Source organism: Leguminivora glycinivorella, chromosome 21 (genome assembly GCF_023078275.1).
Source record: "Leguminivora glycinivorella isolate SPB_JAAS2020 chromosome 21, LegGlyc_1.1, whole genome shotgun sequence".
Lineage (NCBI taxonomy): Eukaryota > Metazoa > Arthropoda > Insecta > Lepidoptera > Tortricidae > Leguminivora > Leguminivora glycinivorella.
Genome location: NC_062991.1, coordinates 15,109,727 through 15,125,205, shown reverse-complemented (window position 1 = coordinate 15,125,205; position 15,479 = coordinate 15,109,727). Strand labels below are relative to the sequence as shown.

Sequence of the window (15,479 nt, the reverse complement as noted above, 5' to 3'; positions counted from 1 at the left end):
CGTCGCCTTTATGAGGAGCTGTCCAAGCGCCTCATAGACGCATCTGGTGACCAGAGGGCTGGCCAGTATTTCGCTCAGCGGATAAGTATAGCTATCCAGCGGGGCAATGCGGCCAGCCATCTTACCCACTGGCGACTATTTGAGCCAAATTTTTATTTGGCTCAAACAATTAGTATAAGTTTTTATTTGTAAGATTTGTAGTATAAGTTTAGTGTTTAGTTGTAAGTTTTTACTATGTTGTAATTAATGAATTGGTTTTGAATAAATTATCAATAACTACGTTATAGTAAAGAAATAAGGACAATTTTTGGTCAATGATATGATAGACCACAGCGTAAAAATTTGCAGCGTCAGAAGGGATGTTTTTGATTGGTTTGTAACCTGGGGGCCGATTTTTGAATGTCGACCATTCGATTTCGTGAAATATCTAGGACGATATAATACCGGGACATCAGACAAAGCCTATACAAAAAAGCGTACCCATGAAATGTTTGGGCCTTTTAGGTTTAAAACTAGATGGCGCTGTTTCGCAGCCTGGAAGTGGCCAAAATCATATTTTGCCCAAATATTTTTGCTTGTTTTTATTTTTTACAATAACAAATGACGTATGCTTCTTCATTTTAATATCATGATATCACGTCAATACACATTTTGAAAAAAATAATAATTTGTAAGCAACATCAGTGTACCTAGTTATGATAGTATTTAATAGGTGGCGCTAAAAAAATGAGGTAAGATTCTTAGTATGAAGATTGTAAATACTATACAAATTATCCTTGATAATATCTATCCACTACTAGCGATTTAAATTCTACTTCACTGTTTCAGCTGATAGATAGGAATCCCTATCCAGGGTGGCTAGCCGAATGGCACAATCGCTCACGAAACGCTCACGAAACGAAGCGCTAGTAGATATCTATCTCTATCGCGCTTGCGTATTGGCGCGACAGAGCCAGCGGCGTATCGCTTTCGTTTGGCGTCGGAGAAATGCCATTCGGCTACGGGGCCTGATCCTTTTCTTAAACTTATAATAGGCCAGTCTGGCCCCGTAGCCGAATGGCATTTCTCCGACGCCAAACGAAAGCGATACGCCGCTGGCTCTGTCGCGCCAATACGCAAGCGCGATAGAGATAGATATCTACTAGCGCTTCGTTTCGTGAGCGTTTCGTGAGTGTTTCGTGAGCGATTGTGCCATTCGGCTAGCCACCCTGTTCCATATTCGTCGCGTCGCGTCGCGATCAAAAGATCTTTCAGAAAAATACATCCTTTAATAACGAAGGTACATTAATCCTTTCTGCTCGATCGCGTATAAGTAATAATAATAATACCCTTTCGTCCATATATTATATATCCATACAAATACAAATATTATAATTGGGAAAGAGTGTGTGTCTGTCTGCAAAACGGAGCGACGAATTAACGTGATTTTTTAAGTGGAGATAGTTGAAGGGATGGAGAGTGACATAGGCTACTTTTTGTCTCTTTATAACGCGAGCGAAGCCGCGAGCAAAAGCTAGTATTATAAATGGGAAAGTGTGTGACTGTGTGTGTCTGTTTGTTTGTCCGTCTTTCACGGGAAAACGGAGCGACGAATCGACGTGATTTTTTAGGTGGAGATAGTCGAAGGGATGGAGAGTGACATAGGCTACTTTTTGCCTCTTTCTAACCCAAGCGAAGCCGTGGGCAAAAGCTAGTACTCAATATTATAAATGAGAAAGTGTGTGTGTGTGTCTTTTTTGTCCGTCTTTCACGGCAAAACGGAGAGACGATTTCACGTGATTTTTTAAGTGGAGATAGTTGAAGAGATGGAGAGTGACATAGGCTACTTTATGTCCCTTTCTAACCCCCACTTTCCTAAAATTGGGGGTGGAAGTTTGTATGGAGCATTCCGTAATTTTCAAATTTAGCGCGAGTGAAGCCGCGGGCAAAATCTAGTAGATAATAATACTCAAAACTTACCTCACGTATATAATAATGTAAGGGTCCTAATACAACCCTCTGAAGTAGTCAGGCAAAAGACAAATCATCACCTCGTTTAGACCCGAACCTTTAACGCCGCATTCGAAAATTGGAACGTTTGATCCTATTTTGACTCCTCGTTCCGGATGTGGAATGTTCTACTGCTATTTTTGACTTTTTTATTTGGCAAATGAACAGACGAATCGCTATATCAGCCGTCAAGCAATTAGACTCTACATTGCACACTCTCAACATTAAATAAAGAGCTGACAGCTATCGGCTTGGTAGTTATTCAGTACTACTTGGTACTATAAATAAAAATAGATATCAGACACGAAAGAAAAAACGGCAAGGCCCACTGGTGGCCGAGCCGGAATCGAACACGGGTCTTTAGCCGCGTAAGCTGAAGACCCGGGTTCGATTCCCAGCTCGGTAGTGGGCCTTGCCGTTTTTTCTTTGATGTATGATATCTGTTTCAATTTATAAATTATATAATATAGTAGTGTGACTACTTGAAAAAAAGTACAAATCAAAAATATTCAATAAAACAATGTTCACCACACCAACTGGTAACTAACTAACTAAAACTACTTAGTTTAATGTTTTGTAGTCAATATTTTGTTCGTGTTGGTGTGGTAAAAAAAATTGTGTTTAACTCGGTGGCAAAGTTTGTTTAACCTTCGTGCCTTGAAACCCTCACAACGCTCAAGATTCCACTTTTTGAACCACTCGCTACGCTCGCGGTTTAATATTGGAATCTTTCGCTTACTTGGGTATCAATATTGGCACGTGCGGTTAAACAACTACTTTGCCCCCTTGAAAAACAAATAACTATTGATTTGTTCCCTAGTTGTACTTGGTACTACCAAAGAGGATCGAGTATTATAGAGAGTTACTGTCGAAGTAAAAATGTGTAATCACTGTGCATAGACTGCCATCTCTTGACACAGGCTTAAAACTTTTGAACCTTAGTTTTGACAATTTGGCCCATATTCTTAGTTTGATATGTTTTTAAAATGTCAAATATGAATATTAGCGCCATCTAGCTGAGCGTACCCCAAAGGTTGAATGCCATCTAGGCCATCGTACCTTTTTCTGTATGGTACTGCGGTGCGTTTTTTTCTTAGACTTTGTCTGTCTATACGGAGTTTATATGTCTTTGGTACTACTTATCACTATTTGTGAATACCCAACTGCCATGAGACAGTAGTATGCTCTTTGCTTGAATATGGTATCGGTCGAGCGGGCTGAAATTATCATAACTGACAGTTAATGTCACAGTTCAGCTGAGCGGGAATGAAAGTTCTTGCAGTAACGCTCTGAACGCTACGAACGATGTCAAAATGAAATCCAAATCAACGTACTCTTGGAATGGGCTAGGTCTGATTTATCGCTATCCAGTTCTATGACATTTGAAATAGCCTGGTAAAGGATACGTTTTTGTGTAAGGACAAAATGGGTCGTTTCCGTAAAGTGTTCGGCAGAGTTGCCTCGTTTGAGGTGTTAACGTGATGATATTACCTGTTTAATTGGCTGCGTGGGCCCGGCATAGAATAGGCTCAACCCATTTCCTTCCGTGGAAGGCGTAAGAGGCGACTAAGGTCAACATGCTGGCGGTGGGCAGCAGCGCCGTCAACTATCAGCACAACACCAACCTACTGCGATCGCCAACCCGTCTGCCCAGCGTGGCGATTATGGGCAAACCCCCCTAAATGAAATTGGGGAGGCCTATGTCCAACAGTGGACTGCGATTGGCTGATGATGATGATGATGATTACCTATTTCTGGCAGGCAAGTATGGTCGCGCGATAAATGATAAACTGGACATGTCGGTGATAATAATAACTTAGAATGTTTGCTTTCATTTGGCACCTTACAATTGTATCCACTCGTGTTGTATTTAGCAATGCACCAAAGAGAAGTTTCTAGAATTCGAAATGTTCTCATGAGCAGTTTAAAATAAATTTGTGGTACCAAAACCTGCCTCCGCATTTAGAATTAAAGGCAATATAATTTTAGTTTGTTTCTTTTGGCTTACTTATCTAACAAAAAAATTATAAATTATAAAGTCGCCGTCAATAGAATTTGTGAACAATGTAAACAAACCTTGTAGTTTAATTTCCATTCTAACTCATCAAATACTGGCTAAATTCATGTGTTATTTAATCAATTCATATCACATTATGATCCTCAACCTTTAAAATAATAAAATGGTGTTAAAATGTCGATATTTTATGTAATGGTTTGTTTACATTGTTGACAATTTCTATTGACAGAGATTTTAATGTACATCTTGACCATAGAGGAATAAGTAAGGGAAGAGTTGTAACTCCATACATCAGTAAATGCGAGTTATTTGTATAGGCATAGTTAAGTGACATCTAGCGACAATCACGCGTCAAATAGCGTGAATTATCAATACCACTACTCGAGGTGTCAACAGTGTCTCGTCTGCAAAAAAAATTATACTAGAATAGTTTACAATTTATATTACAAGCAGAAGAAATTGAAAACAGAATACTGATGAATACTATTGTAATATTAGCCAAAAATTGGTGAGCATTAGACTCTTCGTTCGTCGCGACATCTATTTACAAGTAGCAGTACTGATAATTTACGCTAGTTGACGCGTAATTGACGCGTGATTGTCGCTAGATGTCACTTAACTATGCCTAATTGCCTACACAAATAACCCGCATTCACTGATGTATGGAGGTACAACTCTTCCCTTAGTTATTCCTCTATCATGCGCGGATCCAGGGGGGGGTCATGGGGGTCATGACCCCCCTGGAGCCTAAGTTGGCCATACAAATAGACCACGTGACCCCTCCCCCTCCCCCTCCCCCCTGGGGCCCGGGCCTTTACCACGTGACCCCCCCCTGGGCATGAAGCTGGATCCGCGCTTGTCCTCTATGATCTTGACAGATGATTTATACAGCGTCTGAATGCGAGAGACAACTCTTTTCGTGGCTATATGTATAGACCTATCCGTCCGCATTTCATACACGTTAATTGATGCCCCATCGTCGAAGAGACAGTATCGCAATGGGGACTATCGTTTTTTTGCTCACCAGTTGGCGCCACTGGTGAGTAAGGTCCAGAGATAAAGCAGCTGTCAAAGTTAAAGGTGACTTATAAGAGTTATAAGAAGAGAAGAGATGTTTTAAATATCATTAATTAATTATAAATGATATTATTATCTGGATTATTAATTATAAATAACTTATCATAATATTTTAACGCCCCTTTTTTCTTAATTCCGCTTTCAAAGCGTTCACAATCATCGCCAAATAATCCATATTTGCGATGATTTCACGAAAGAGATCACTTTTGAAGTGATAAATTAAAGAAATTATAATTTATGTCACGATGCCCGCCAAAACCAGTAGTAGTAGTAGTTTTTTTGGACCTCACGCGCGCCTCTAGTGGCAAATTCATGCGCCATAGCCCCATTGTGTCTTCTTGCACGCTTTATGGCTAAGTCTTGAAACCAGCAGGCCTAGCACATGATGGCCGCGGGAGTATGTCGCCGCGAGATAGACTACCCGTCCTTATGTCATTAATACAATTAGACAAAGACGTGTCATCTATCTCGCGGCGACATACTCCCACGGCCATCATGTGCTAGGCCTACTGGGCTAGCATGGTCGCGCGACAGACGATAAAATATCAGGCCGTCCCTATCGCACTATTAGTAAGTGCGACAGCGACGGCCAGATGTTTTATCATTTATCGCGCGACCATACTTGCCTGCCAGGTGTTGTCGTGGGTTTCAAACACGGCTAAAACTAGACTCACCTTATCGACGGGCATGGACGGACATGCACGGCACAGGTTCCAAAATGAGCCGATCATCTGGCAGCTGCCTCGCGGGCGGTCTACGGTCTGGTCAGGAGGCTACGCGCATGTGCCGCTGCAACAAACAAGTCTAAAGTCTAAATCAGGGTAGATTTGTGTGTGAAAAGGACTTTATTACTTGAGTCTTGGGTGTTTGAGCAGTTTTCTGGAAATTTCTACACTATTTTGAATTGTTTGCTTTAAATGGCGGCCCAGACAATGTAAGACAATAGCTTTGCACAGAGTAAGGAAATTCGGACAATATTCTTATGTTAATGTTAACAAATTGAGCCGATCATTTGGCAGCAGCCTTGCGGGCCGTCTACGTAACGGTCTGGTCAGAAGTCTACGTGCATGTGCCCCTACGCTGTAACAAAGATCAAAATTGGGATAAAATTAGAAAAAAATACATTTAAAAGGACTTTATCCCTTCATGTCTATGATGCTTAAAAGTTTCATTTACATGGCAACCCGGACAGTTGCACTTTCTTAGAAATATGATGTCAACGTTATGAGATACAGTAATAAATCTTATATTAATATCACACATTCATGTATTTAGGGATATAGCTCTGCTTACAATTTTATCAATAGAACGTCGGAACTTGAATCGAATATAAAACTAAAATGTCGGTAAAAAGACATAAATATAACAACGTAGATTTCATATTACAGTAATGGTTTCATTCAAAAAAGTTGTAAGGCGGAATCCTGTATAAAATTAAACCTAAAGCGCGATTTAAATAACTTTTTCATCTGACTGAAAATGTAACATGAAAGTTGCCCACAAGTTCAAACATTCTAATAGTTATTTAAGGTTTTTCCAATGAAGACTTTATTTCGGAAGACGTAGAGTTTACTTTAAAAGACATTCTTTTAGCAAACAGAACTCTTTAGACAAATACAGATTCAATTCCAAGGCTTGTCGATACACTATTTCGTTTACAAGGGGACAAGGAAAAGATTGCTTTGCTCACGATGGACATGTAACCGTAAAATTGTAAAAACCGTTAGTTTATAATTTCACGAGCGAGATTATAAACTAACGAAATATTGTGAACCGTATTTGTGTCAGTCACGTTATGTCCACAGAACGATCTACTATAAAGCCGACCAATCAGAGCGCTAGCTTCATTCCGACGCCATGACAGTTTATAATTTGACGGTTTCGCTTCGTTAGATTATAATCTAACGTAAAAATAATCCGTCAAATTGTGAACTGTACGTTACAGTTCACAATATTTCGTTAGTTCATAATCTCGCTAGTGAAATTATAAACTAACGGTTTTTACAATTTTACGGTGACAGACACATAAAATAAGATACAGACAAATATATTTGTGTTGGGTTAAAACTAACCACAAAATTAAAATTTTGGAAAAAAACTGCGACATAGTGGACCAATTTTCACTAATTATGGCTAAAAACACTCCCGACTAATTCAGCTTTCAAACAAAAAGAAACTAAATTTAAATCGGTTCATCCTACCTACGATGCCACAGACAGACACACACTAACAAAAATTGTGACAATGATATTTATGATTTTCTCTTATCACTGCAGGTAACATTATGTCAGATTTTGCAACAGGTATTAATAAAGGTATAATGAACTATGAAACACACTGCCTTCATAAATATTGTGAACAAGAAAGTACCTAACGATAAACTGAAATAAATAGTAGTGTGAGTGTGACCACTAAAAAATACAAATTAAAATATTCTTCATGAAGATAATTTAATTTATTCTAAGAGTATACCTAATGATGTTGGGGAAGTGGAAGATCTTACAAAAGAAAGTCTTATAACTAAAACTCACAAGCTATAAACAGAGAAAAGTAATCTACAAGCATAGGACAGCAATAAAAATAGAGTAAAACTTACAGGCCCGGGAAGAAAGCCAAATTACCGGCAACCTAGTGGAAGTGTCTTTGTCGGTGCAGCGGTATTGGTCTTGTAGATTGCATTTTTTTCACGTATGCTTTTTACTGACTTTAAAAGGGGAGGTTTCATATGGTATGTGGTATTTGTAGTAATAGTAGTAGTAGCTTAGTAAAACACTTTATTGTACCAGAAAATAATACAATATCCTTTAAAGGATCTTTTCCAGTTAACCTTTAAGGAATTTTATTGAAGGAGAATTGGAGATGGTAGGTACAGAATTGGAGAGAAGCTATTACGGATATAGTATTAATACTTATGAAATTAAATGAGTTAATCGTATTAAACACAAATGACATTATACAATTTAAATGAATATTTTAAAGAGTAATCGAAAATTGAAATGTCAAAGACCTCCATACACTTCGCAAGAAGCCATTTATATGAAGGTTATTTATTCAGTTACTTGTGTTGTTACTATAGTGAATAAACAGCCTGAATGTCACCTCTAAACATAAGTCATGTCAAATGTTATACAAAGAAGAAACTACTGTCTAAACTCTCACAAAATAATTCCAGAACTCGTGTAACATTTGACAAAAACCCAACATTACTCGTATCGCATAATACTTACTGAAGTTGTGCGCGACAAAAGTTACCTACCTGTGTGTGTTTGTGTTGTGACTTTAGGGCACGAAACATAAAAGTTACTGAGTTGGATAAATTACGCTTCTATTTACAAGAATACAATGAGAATAAATGATTCACGGTTAGTTTCATTAGACTTATATTGACCCGGATATAGACCGTAATTACCTTTTTGATTTTTATTGAGGTTCCGATATTTCGGCGCAGTTGCATGTATTATAATCACGGGAAACGGGAAAGGTAATCACGGTCTATATCCCGGTGACTGTAAGTCTAAGAATACAATGGTCACGTAGTCATCAAGTTGAGAATAATTTATTGCGTTAAAGAAGTGATGCCCTTTGTGGGGGATATCCCACAGGTCTAACACTATATAGCAGAGATCTATAGCACAAGGAAACCAAGAAAGTGTACACCAGGAATTTATTCAATGTTTACATGAGAACTGTTATTGACCGACTGACTTACAAAACGTAAACAAACATATCAAAGAATCGGTTGCTATACCAAATACAAAATATGACAGTATTCCTTCAACAGCCAGTACTGTGGCCTCTTAGGCACAACTCGATTCTATCGAATATCTCATTATCATTATATTCAATACGCCCCCTTAATGTGCATATTCAAAATAAATTGTAACACAATAAAACATACAACAAACTAAAGTGATATCAAAGAACAACTATTAAAAATGTAAACAATTAACAAGCAATGCCCAAACCGCGCATGCACGTATAATGCTTTTCTCTAGGCAAAGCCTTCGTTAATATATCGGCGAGCATTGAGTCGGTCGGTAAGTACTTTAACTCAATACTCTTATTGTCCTTTAATACACTTCGCACAAAGTGATACTTTATATCAATATGTTTGGACCGAGAATGAAACATTGGATCGCTCGCAAGACATATTGCCCCCTGATTATCTACATGTAAAGATAATGGTGCATACTTACGTAACCCAATTTCAGTAAGCAAACTGTTCAGGTATATAGCTTCCTTCATTGCCGATGCCAAGCTTATATACTCCGATTGACAAGATGAAGTGCTCACACATCTCTGTTTTTCTGATCTCCAGCTTACACAACCAGCTCCTAACATAAAAACATAACCAGAATAAGAACGCCTATCTATCAAACAACCTCCCCAATCAGCATCCGAATAACCATGCAATGATTTACCTGTCTTTTTGTAAATAAGTCCATATTGTTTCGTATGCTTCAGGTATCTCAAGACACGCTTTGCTGCATTCCAACATTCCTCGTTAGGGCAATCCAGGAATTGACTCAATACAGCCACCGTATTCGTAATATCAGGTCTCGTTCCCGTAGAAAGATACATCAACGAACCTATAATTTCGCGATATGGGTATTGTTCACGCGCACTGCACTTATTCACCGGTTTTTCTATCTTTTGCTTAAATTCCATAGGCGTAGATATCGGTTTACTTTCATTCATATTAAATTTAATTAACAAATCGTCAATATATTTTTGTTGTGACAATTTCATTCCATTGTCAAATCTGTCAAACTCTATGCCTAACATATACTTCGCAATGCCATAATCTTTCAATTCAAACTTTTCGGCCAGTTCCTTTTTGAAATGTTCGATGCATTCACCTCTTTGCGATGCGACGAGTATGTCATCCACATAAATTAATACAAAGAGTTTAGTTTGCGAGTCTATATTTTTAAAATAAAGGCATGGCTCATTTAAAGATGCTTGCAATCCCATGCACTTCAGCTGTTCATCCAGTCTGATGTTCCACTGTCTACCAGCTTGTTTTAGGCCGTACAGCGACCTCTTGAGCTTGCATACATTGCCTCCAGACCTCAGGTCGCATAACAACTTGCTAGCTCTTTCATATATGAATGAACCTGGCTGCTCCAATCGTGTTAAATCTTGCAAACATTCGTCAAGAAGATCTGGTACTTTCATGTATATCTCTTCTTCTAATAATCCATTTAAATATGCCGTATTTATGTCCAACTGATGAATTTCAAGATCCAGTTCCACTGCAAGTGCAACTAATAATCTCACTGAATCAAGTCTAGCGACTGGCGCAAAGGTTTTCTGGTAATCGACGCCGTAACGTTGGCTAAAGCCTTTCGCCACCAGTCTAGCTTTCTTCTTCTCAGTCTTGTCGATATTTAACTTCGTCGTTAAAATATATCGGCAACCAACGACATTTCGGCCCATGGGTTTCTTGACGATATCAAAAGTGTCGTTTTTAATTAAACTTTTGACTTCTGACATTATTGCATCCTTCCATCCTTTTCGCTCGTTACCTGATAAGGCCTCTTTCAGACTAATCTCGGCAACTCCAACGAAATCTTCGCAGTCTCCATACTCCTCAGTTGACTCAAAGCCTTCTTCCGCAGAAACCTCTGGTTCTATGGCAACTTCTGGCTCTGCGATAATCTCTGGCTCTACGACAATCACTGGCTCTACGATAACAGGATCCGGTTCCACGATAACTGTGTTGTATATCTTCCGAGGACGCCCAACATGACCTCTTTCCAGCCGCGGTCGCCCTGGACCTCTCTTCACTATCCTCCCCCATCAACATGAACTTCATCTTGATGATGATCATGTTGAGATGGTTCTGCGACAGTACCTGGAACATCTGTCATTTGACGGGCTTCAACAGGAATATCCTCTTCTCTCTCGGGTTCAGGATCACGACCACTCGATGACCTTATGTTCACATCCTCGTGATCAGAGATCTGTTCTACCGGATTTCCACTAGTCTGAGCCGGATGGAACTCTACATCTACCGATAAAGGTTGATTTGTAGTATTTGTCGATCTTTTCTTATCGATTTCAAACGGATCAATCTTCACGTTTATGTTCACGTTCTCCCTTTCTTCACTTTTTGCTTCGTGAAATTTCACATCTCTTGACATGATAACTTGTCGTTGCTTTGGCATCCATATTCTGTAACCCTTGCGATCTCGAGGATATCCTACAAAGATTCCTTCCAGGCTTCTTGGGGCAAACTTATCTTTCCCGCTTGACTTGTCCAAGACATGTACCTTAGATCCGAACTTGTGTAAGTAATCTAACTTCACAGGTCGTTCAAACCATTTCTCATAGGGTATCTCACCTTCAAGACTTCTCGTTGGACAACGGTTTCTTATGTGGCAAGCTGTTGCTACAGCATCTGCCCAGAAACCAGGGGAAAGTCCTGATGAAATCAGCATGCACCTCGCCATCTCTTCCAGGGTCCTGTTCTTCCTTTCGGCTACCGAATTCTGTTGAGGAACTCCAGGAATTGTCAATCTTCGCGCTATTCCTTCTTCTTTCAAGAACTCGTCGAAATCTCGATTACAATATTCGCCTCCGTTATCTGTATGAAGATAAATTATTTTACGTCCGAACAGGTTCTCAACGTGATTTTTAAATACCTTGAACGTAGTGAAGACTTCACTTTTCTTGCTAAGAAAATAAACTTCACACCATCTGGTATGATCATCGATAAATGTTACGAAATATTTCGCTCCATTTATTGACGTGTGTTGCATGGGTCCTACGACGTCAGAATGTATGATTTTTAACTTCTCATCGCATGGCCCACTCGAGCTAGAAAATGGCAACCTACTCATTTTTCCTTTCGCACAAATGTCACAATCATACAATTCAGTTACATCTGACATCTTTAAATTCATGCCAGATTTATTTAAAACTCGGACAAGATCTTTCGCATTTAAATGACCAAGACGTTCGTGCCACGACCATACGTCAACCTTTCGCTCAGAAATCGCTGACACTACACCACAATGTTCCTCGACGTAATATAAATTACCTTTACGATTTGCGACCAATTTAGTATTACCATAGCTATCTTGAACACTAGCTATATTTTTGTTGAACGTAATGCTATAACCTTGATCGGTAATTTTTGCTACTGAAATCAGGTTACATCGCAAATCCGGAACAAATAATGTATTTGGCAATTGCACTTCAGTTTTAGAACCATTATCACATGAAGAAAATCTAACTGTCCCCTTACCTTGTACGTCTGTGCTCGAATTCGTTGCTAAATTTAGCTTACCGGACAACGGTAGTAATGAAGTACCAAATTTATCTGCATCGTTACACAAATGTGACGTACACCCACTGTCAACGATCCAATTTCCATTCTCGTTCCCAACAGCATTAGCATCTGAAACACAATTGAATGTTACAAAATTGGAATCAACATCATGTAAATCACTTGAGTTCGACACATACTTTGCACTATCATTACGTTGTTCCTTCTTCTTTTGAGTACAATCCGAGGCTTTATGACCGTGTAAATGGCATTTGAAACATTTATAATTGAATTTCGAACTAGCCTGCTCTGGGGCATCACATGCGCGTTGACGTTGCTCTATGCCACTCTTTGGCTTAGAAGATCTCTTTCCTCTTACAAGAAGTGCCTTATCTACACATTCTTTCTGATTTCTGGAATGTTCCTCTTCTAAAATCTTCACTTTCAGTGCGTCTGGCTTTGGCAATGCATCTCTAGATTCTATTGCACATCTAAAATTGTCAAAACTGGACGGTAAACTATACAGAAGCATTATAGATGTCAAATCGTCAGGCATTTCAATGTCCATGTCAGATAATTGGCTTATTACTTCGAAAAATCTCAAAACATGTTCCCTCAAATCGCCGTTTTCATCCAATTTACGCAGTAACAACTCTTTCAACAGTGTAGCCTTTTTCGCAGGTCCTTTGGAAGCATGAATATCCTTTAACTTTAACCATACGTCACGCGATGTCTTGCAACCTCTCAGGTGCCTCAATTCACTCGGAGTTATGGATAAAATTAGGTCAGACTTAGCTTTGGAATCTCCTGTCTCCCATTTCGCTACTTCGGCTTCTCCACTTTCTACAGCTGGCTTCTTGATACTCCCATTCACGTATCCCCAGGCGTCGTTTTTTATTAACACTGCTTCTACTTGGATCTTCCACGTCTCATAATTACTCTCGTTGAGTTGGTCAATTTTCACAGTACTACTCATTTCCGCTGAAAATTTCTTCCTTTTACTGTTAACACAATTCTTGATTCGTACGAGGGACCATAACCACTGTGGGGGATATCCCACAGGTCTAACACTATATAGCAGAGATCTATAGCACAAGGAAACCAAGAAAGTGTACACCAGGAATTTATTCAATGTTTACATGAGAACTGTTATTGACCGACTGACTTACAAAACGTAAACAAACATATCAAAGAATCGGTTGCTATACCAAATACAAAATATGACAGTATTCCTTCAACAGCCAGTACTGTGGCCTCTTAGGCACAACTCGATTCTATCGAATATCTCATTAGCATTATATTCAATATTATAGGGTATTAGGAATATAAATACCACTGAAAAAGAAAAGATGTCTATCGGCATATTAGGCATTAAAGCTTTGACAGTTTTGACAATGTGTTAAATCTAGTGTTTAAGCGGAAAGCAAAGTCATAGAATCTATGGGTTTTATATTCCACAAGTCTTCTCTTTCCACATACAGTCAGTCAAAAATTTAGTTTTACTTGATCCGAAGAAGAAGAAGAAACATTTAAAAGCAAAAGCATTTCTACAAGACAACCCATAGTTCTCATCTCTATACGAATTTAACTGACGTAAATTGTATTATCGCATAAAAATACTCGTATTTTAAATTATATCAAATATATCAATGTCTTACATAAGTTCCATTTAATGTGCAAAAACGGACAAAGGATGACGGTGGTAGTTGAAGTTCTTGACACTGTTAGGCTTCTAATCACAAGTCTAAAATTAACAAATTAAATATTCAGGGACGTTCGGCAATGATGACAGTGGTAGAACCACAAAATTTACTATGGCAAATAAGTTTCGTCATTGAGAGACTAATAAAAATGACTACTCTACTCACACATTCCTTTTCTTGGGTATTATAAAACTAGCACAAGAAAATAAACTATGATTTTCTTTGGCTTCGCTCCCAATAAATGATTCTTAGCCAAACTCAGGTCAATAAATGCGCAATAAGCCCTCAAATTTGATAGCATAGCTAGCGCATATAGTTGTGTCCATCAATGGGTTATTAGAAGGACATGTGACGTCACCCATCACCCATGGTGTTGGTAACGATCCATGACGTCATATCCCATGCGACATCTCAGATCTGTCTTAGAAGGATGCCAGTTTCCTGCCGTTATCAGCCTCTGATGGCGTTTTAAAATTAGAATTCGAAATAGTTTTTTTTTCTTACCTGCCAGTGTTGGTAAATTATGTTTTAAATATTTAAATACAGAATGTTTGATTCGATGAAATGAAAATTTAGTGAAGTGAATCGATTATAGATTAATAATAGAACATGTGACAGTGCCGATTAATTGGTAAGTACAATTTCTATTTGAAAAAGACGAAGAAATATTTTATAATAGAAAAGTAAAGAAAAAAGATGTCAATATGAATTACAAGGGCGTATTTGCTTTGCTTTTTGACGTTTAGTCAGCAGTTGATAAATCAGCTGTTTTACTAATTGAATGAAGTAAAAGCCAAGTCAACGTCCAATCACTTTTACTTTTCCAATAAAATACACTTAGTAAATTAAAGATAGTAATAAAACGCATCATTACTTAGAACTGATTAAAATGGGGCCTTGAATTAGAAAAAAGACAAGACAAACTTACGAAAATGTATTCCCAGCACTATTTTTCCACTGATTTTCGAACGGTACCCGCGTTACTTTTTCCAATTTCGTAATTTCAAATTTCGAATCGGATTTCGAAAAAGGAACAGTGTTTTCGCGTCGCGCGGAGATGTGTTTTTCGCGTTGACACCGGCGTGTGGGGTACTGCCGCAAACTCCTTGTAAAATCAATACTCCCCCTAACTGAGCCGCATGCGGACGTCGCTCCAAAACTAAACACTGCTCACCCACTTCCTTATTATGTAACTAGAGAAGGACGGCTGTATATCCGTCCGCTGCCACGAAACAACCCCTATGAACGCGCCAATAACGGGCCAAGATGGCGGAATGACGTTTGACGTTTCGGCGCGAAAAGTGACATTTGGCAGTGTTAATAGTTAGGAAATCGTTTTATCGATTTTATCCCGGCATTATGATTTATTTAGTCGTTAAAGTTGTCTGTCGATTGAAATAAACTGTGTATTCCATGGGTT

General features: G+C 38.7%; 1 protein-coding gene across 1 annotated transcript in view; it reads right to left on the bottom strand.

The window, feature by feature from the left end:
- The window catches only part of LOC125237336, a 106,169-nt gene extending 91,018 nt beyond the window's left edge, over positions 1 to 15,151 (bottom strand). Inside the window, exons 1-2 of the mRNA XM_048144330.1 lie at positions 14,988 to 15,151; positions 5,758 to 5,872 (exon numbers count right to left, since the gene is read on the bottom strand). Coding sequence (XP_048000287.1) covers positions 5,758 to 5,814 — 57 coding nt within the window. The 5' untranslated portion in view covers positions 5,815 to 5,872; positions 14,988 to 15,151. The remainder of the gene's footprint in view (positions 1 to 5,757; positions 5,873 to 14,987) is intronic.
- Between the last annotated feature and the right edge of the window lie 328 nt (positions 15,152 to 15,479).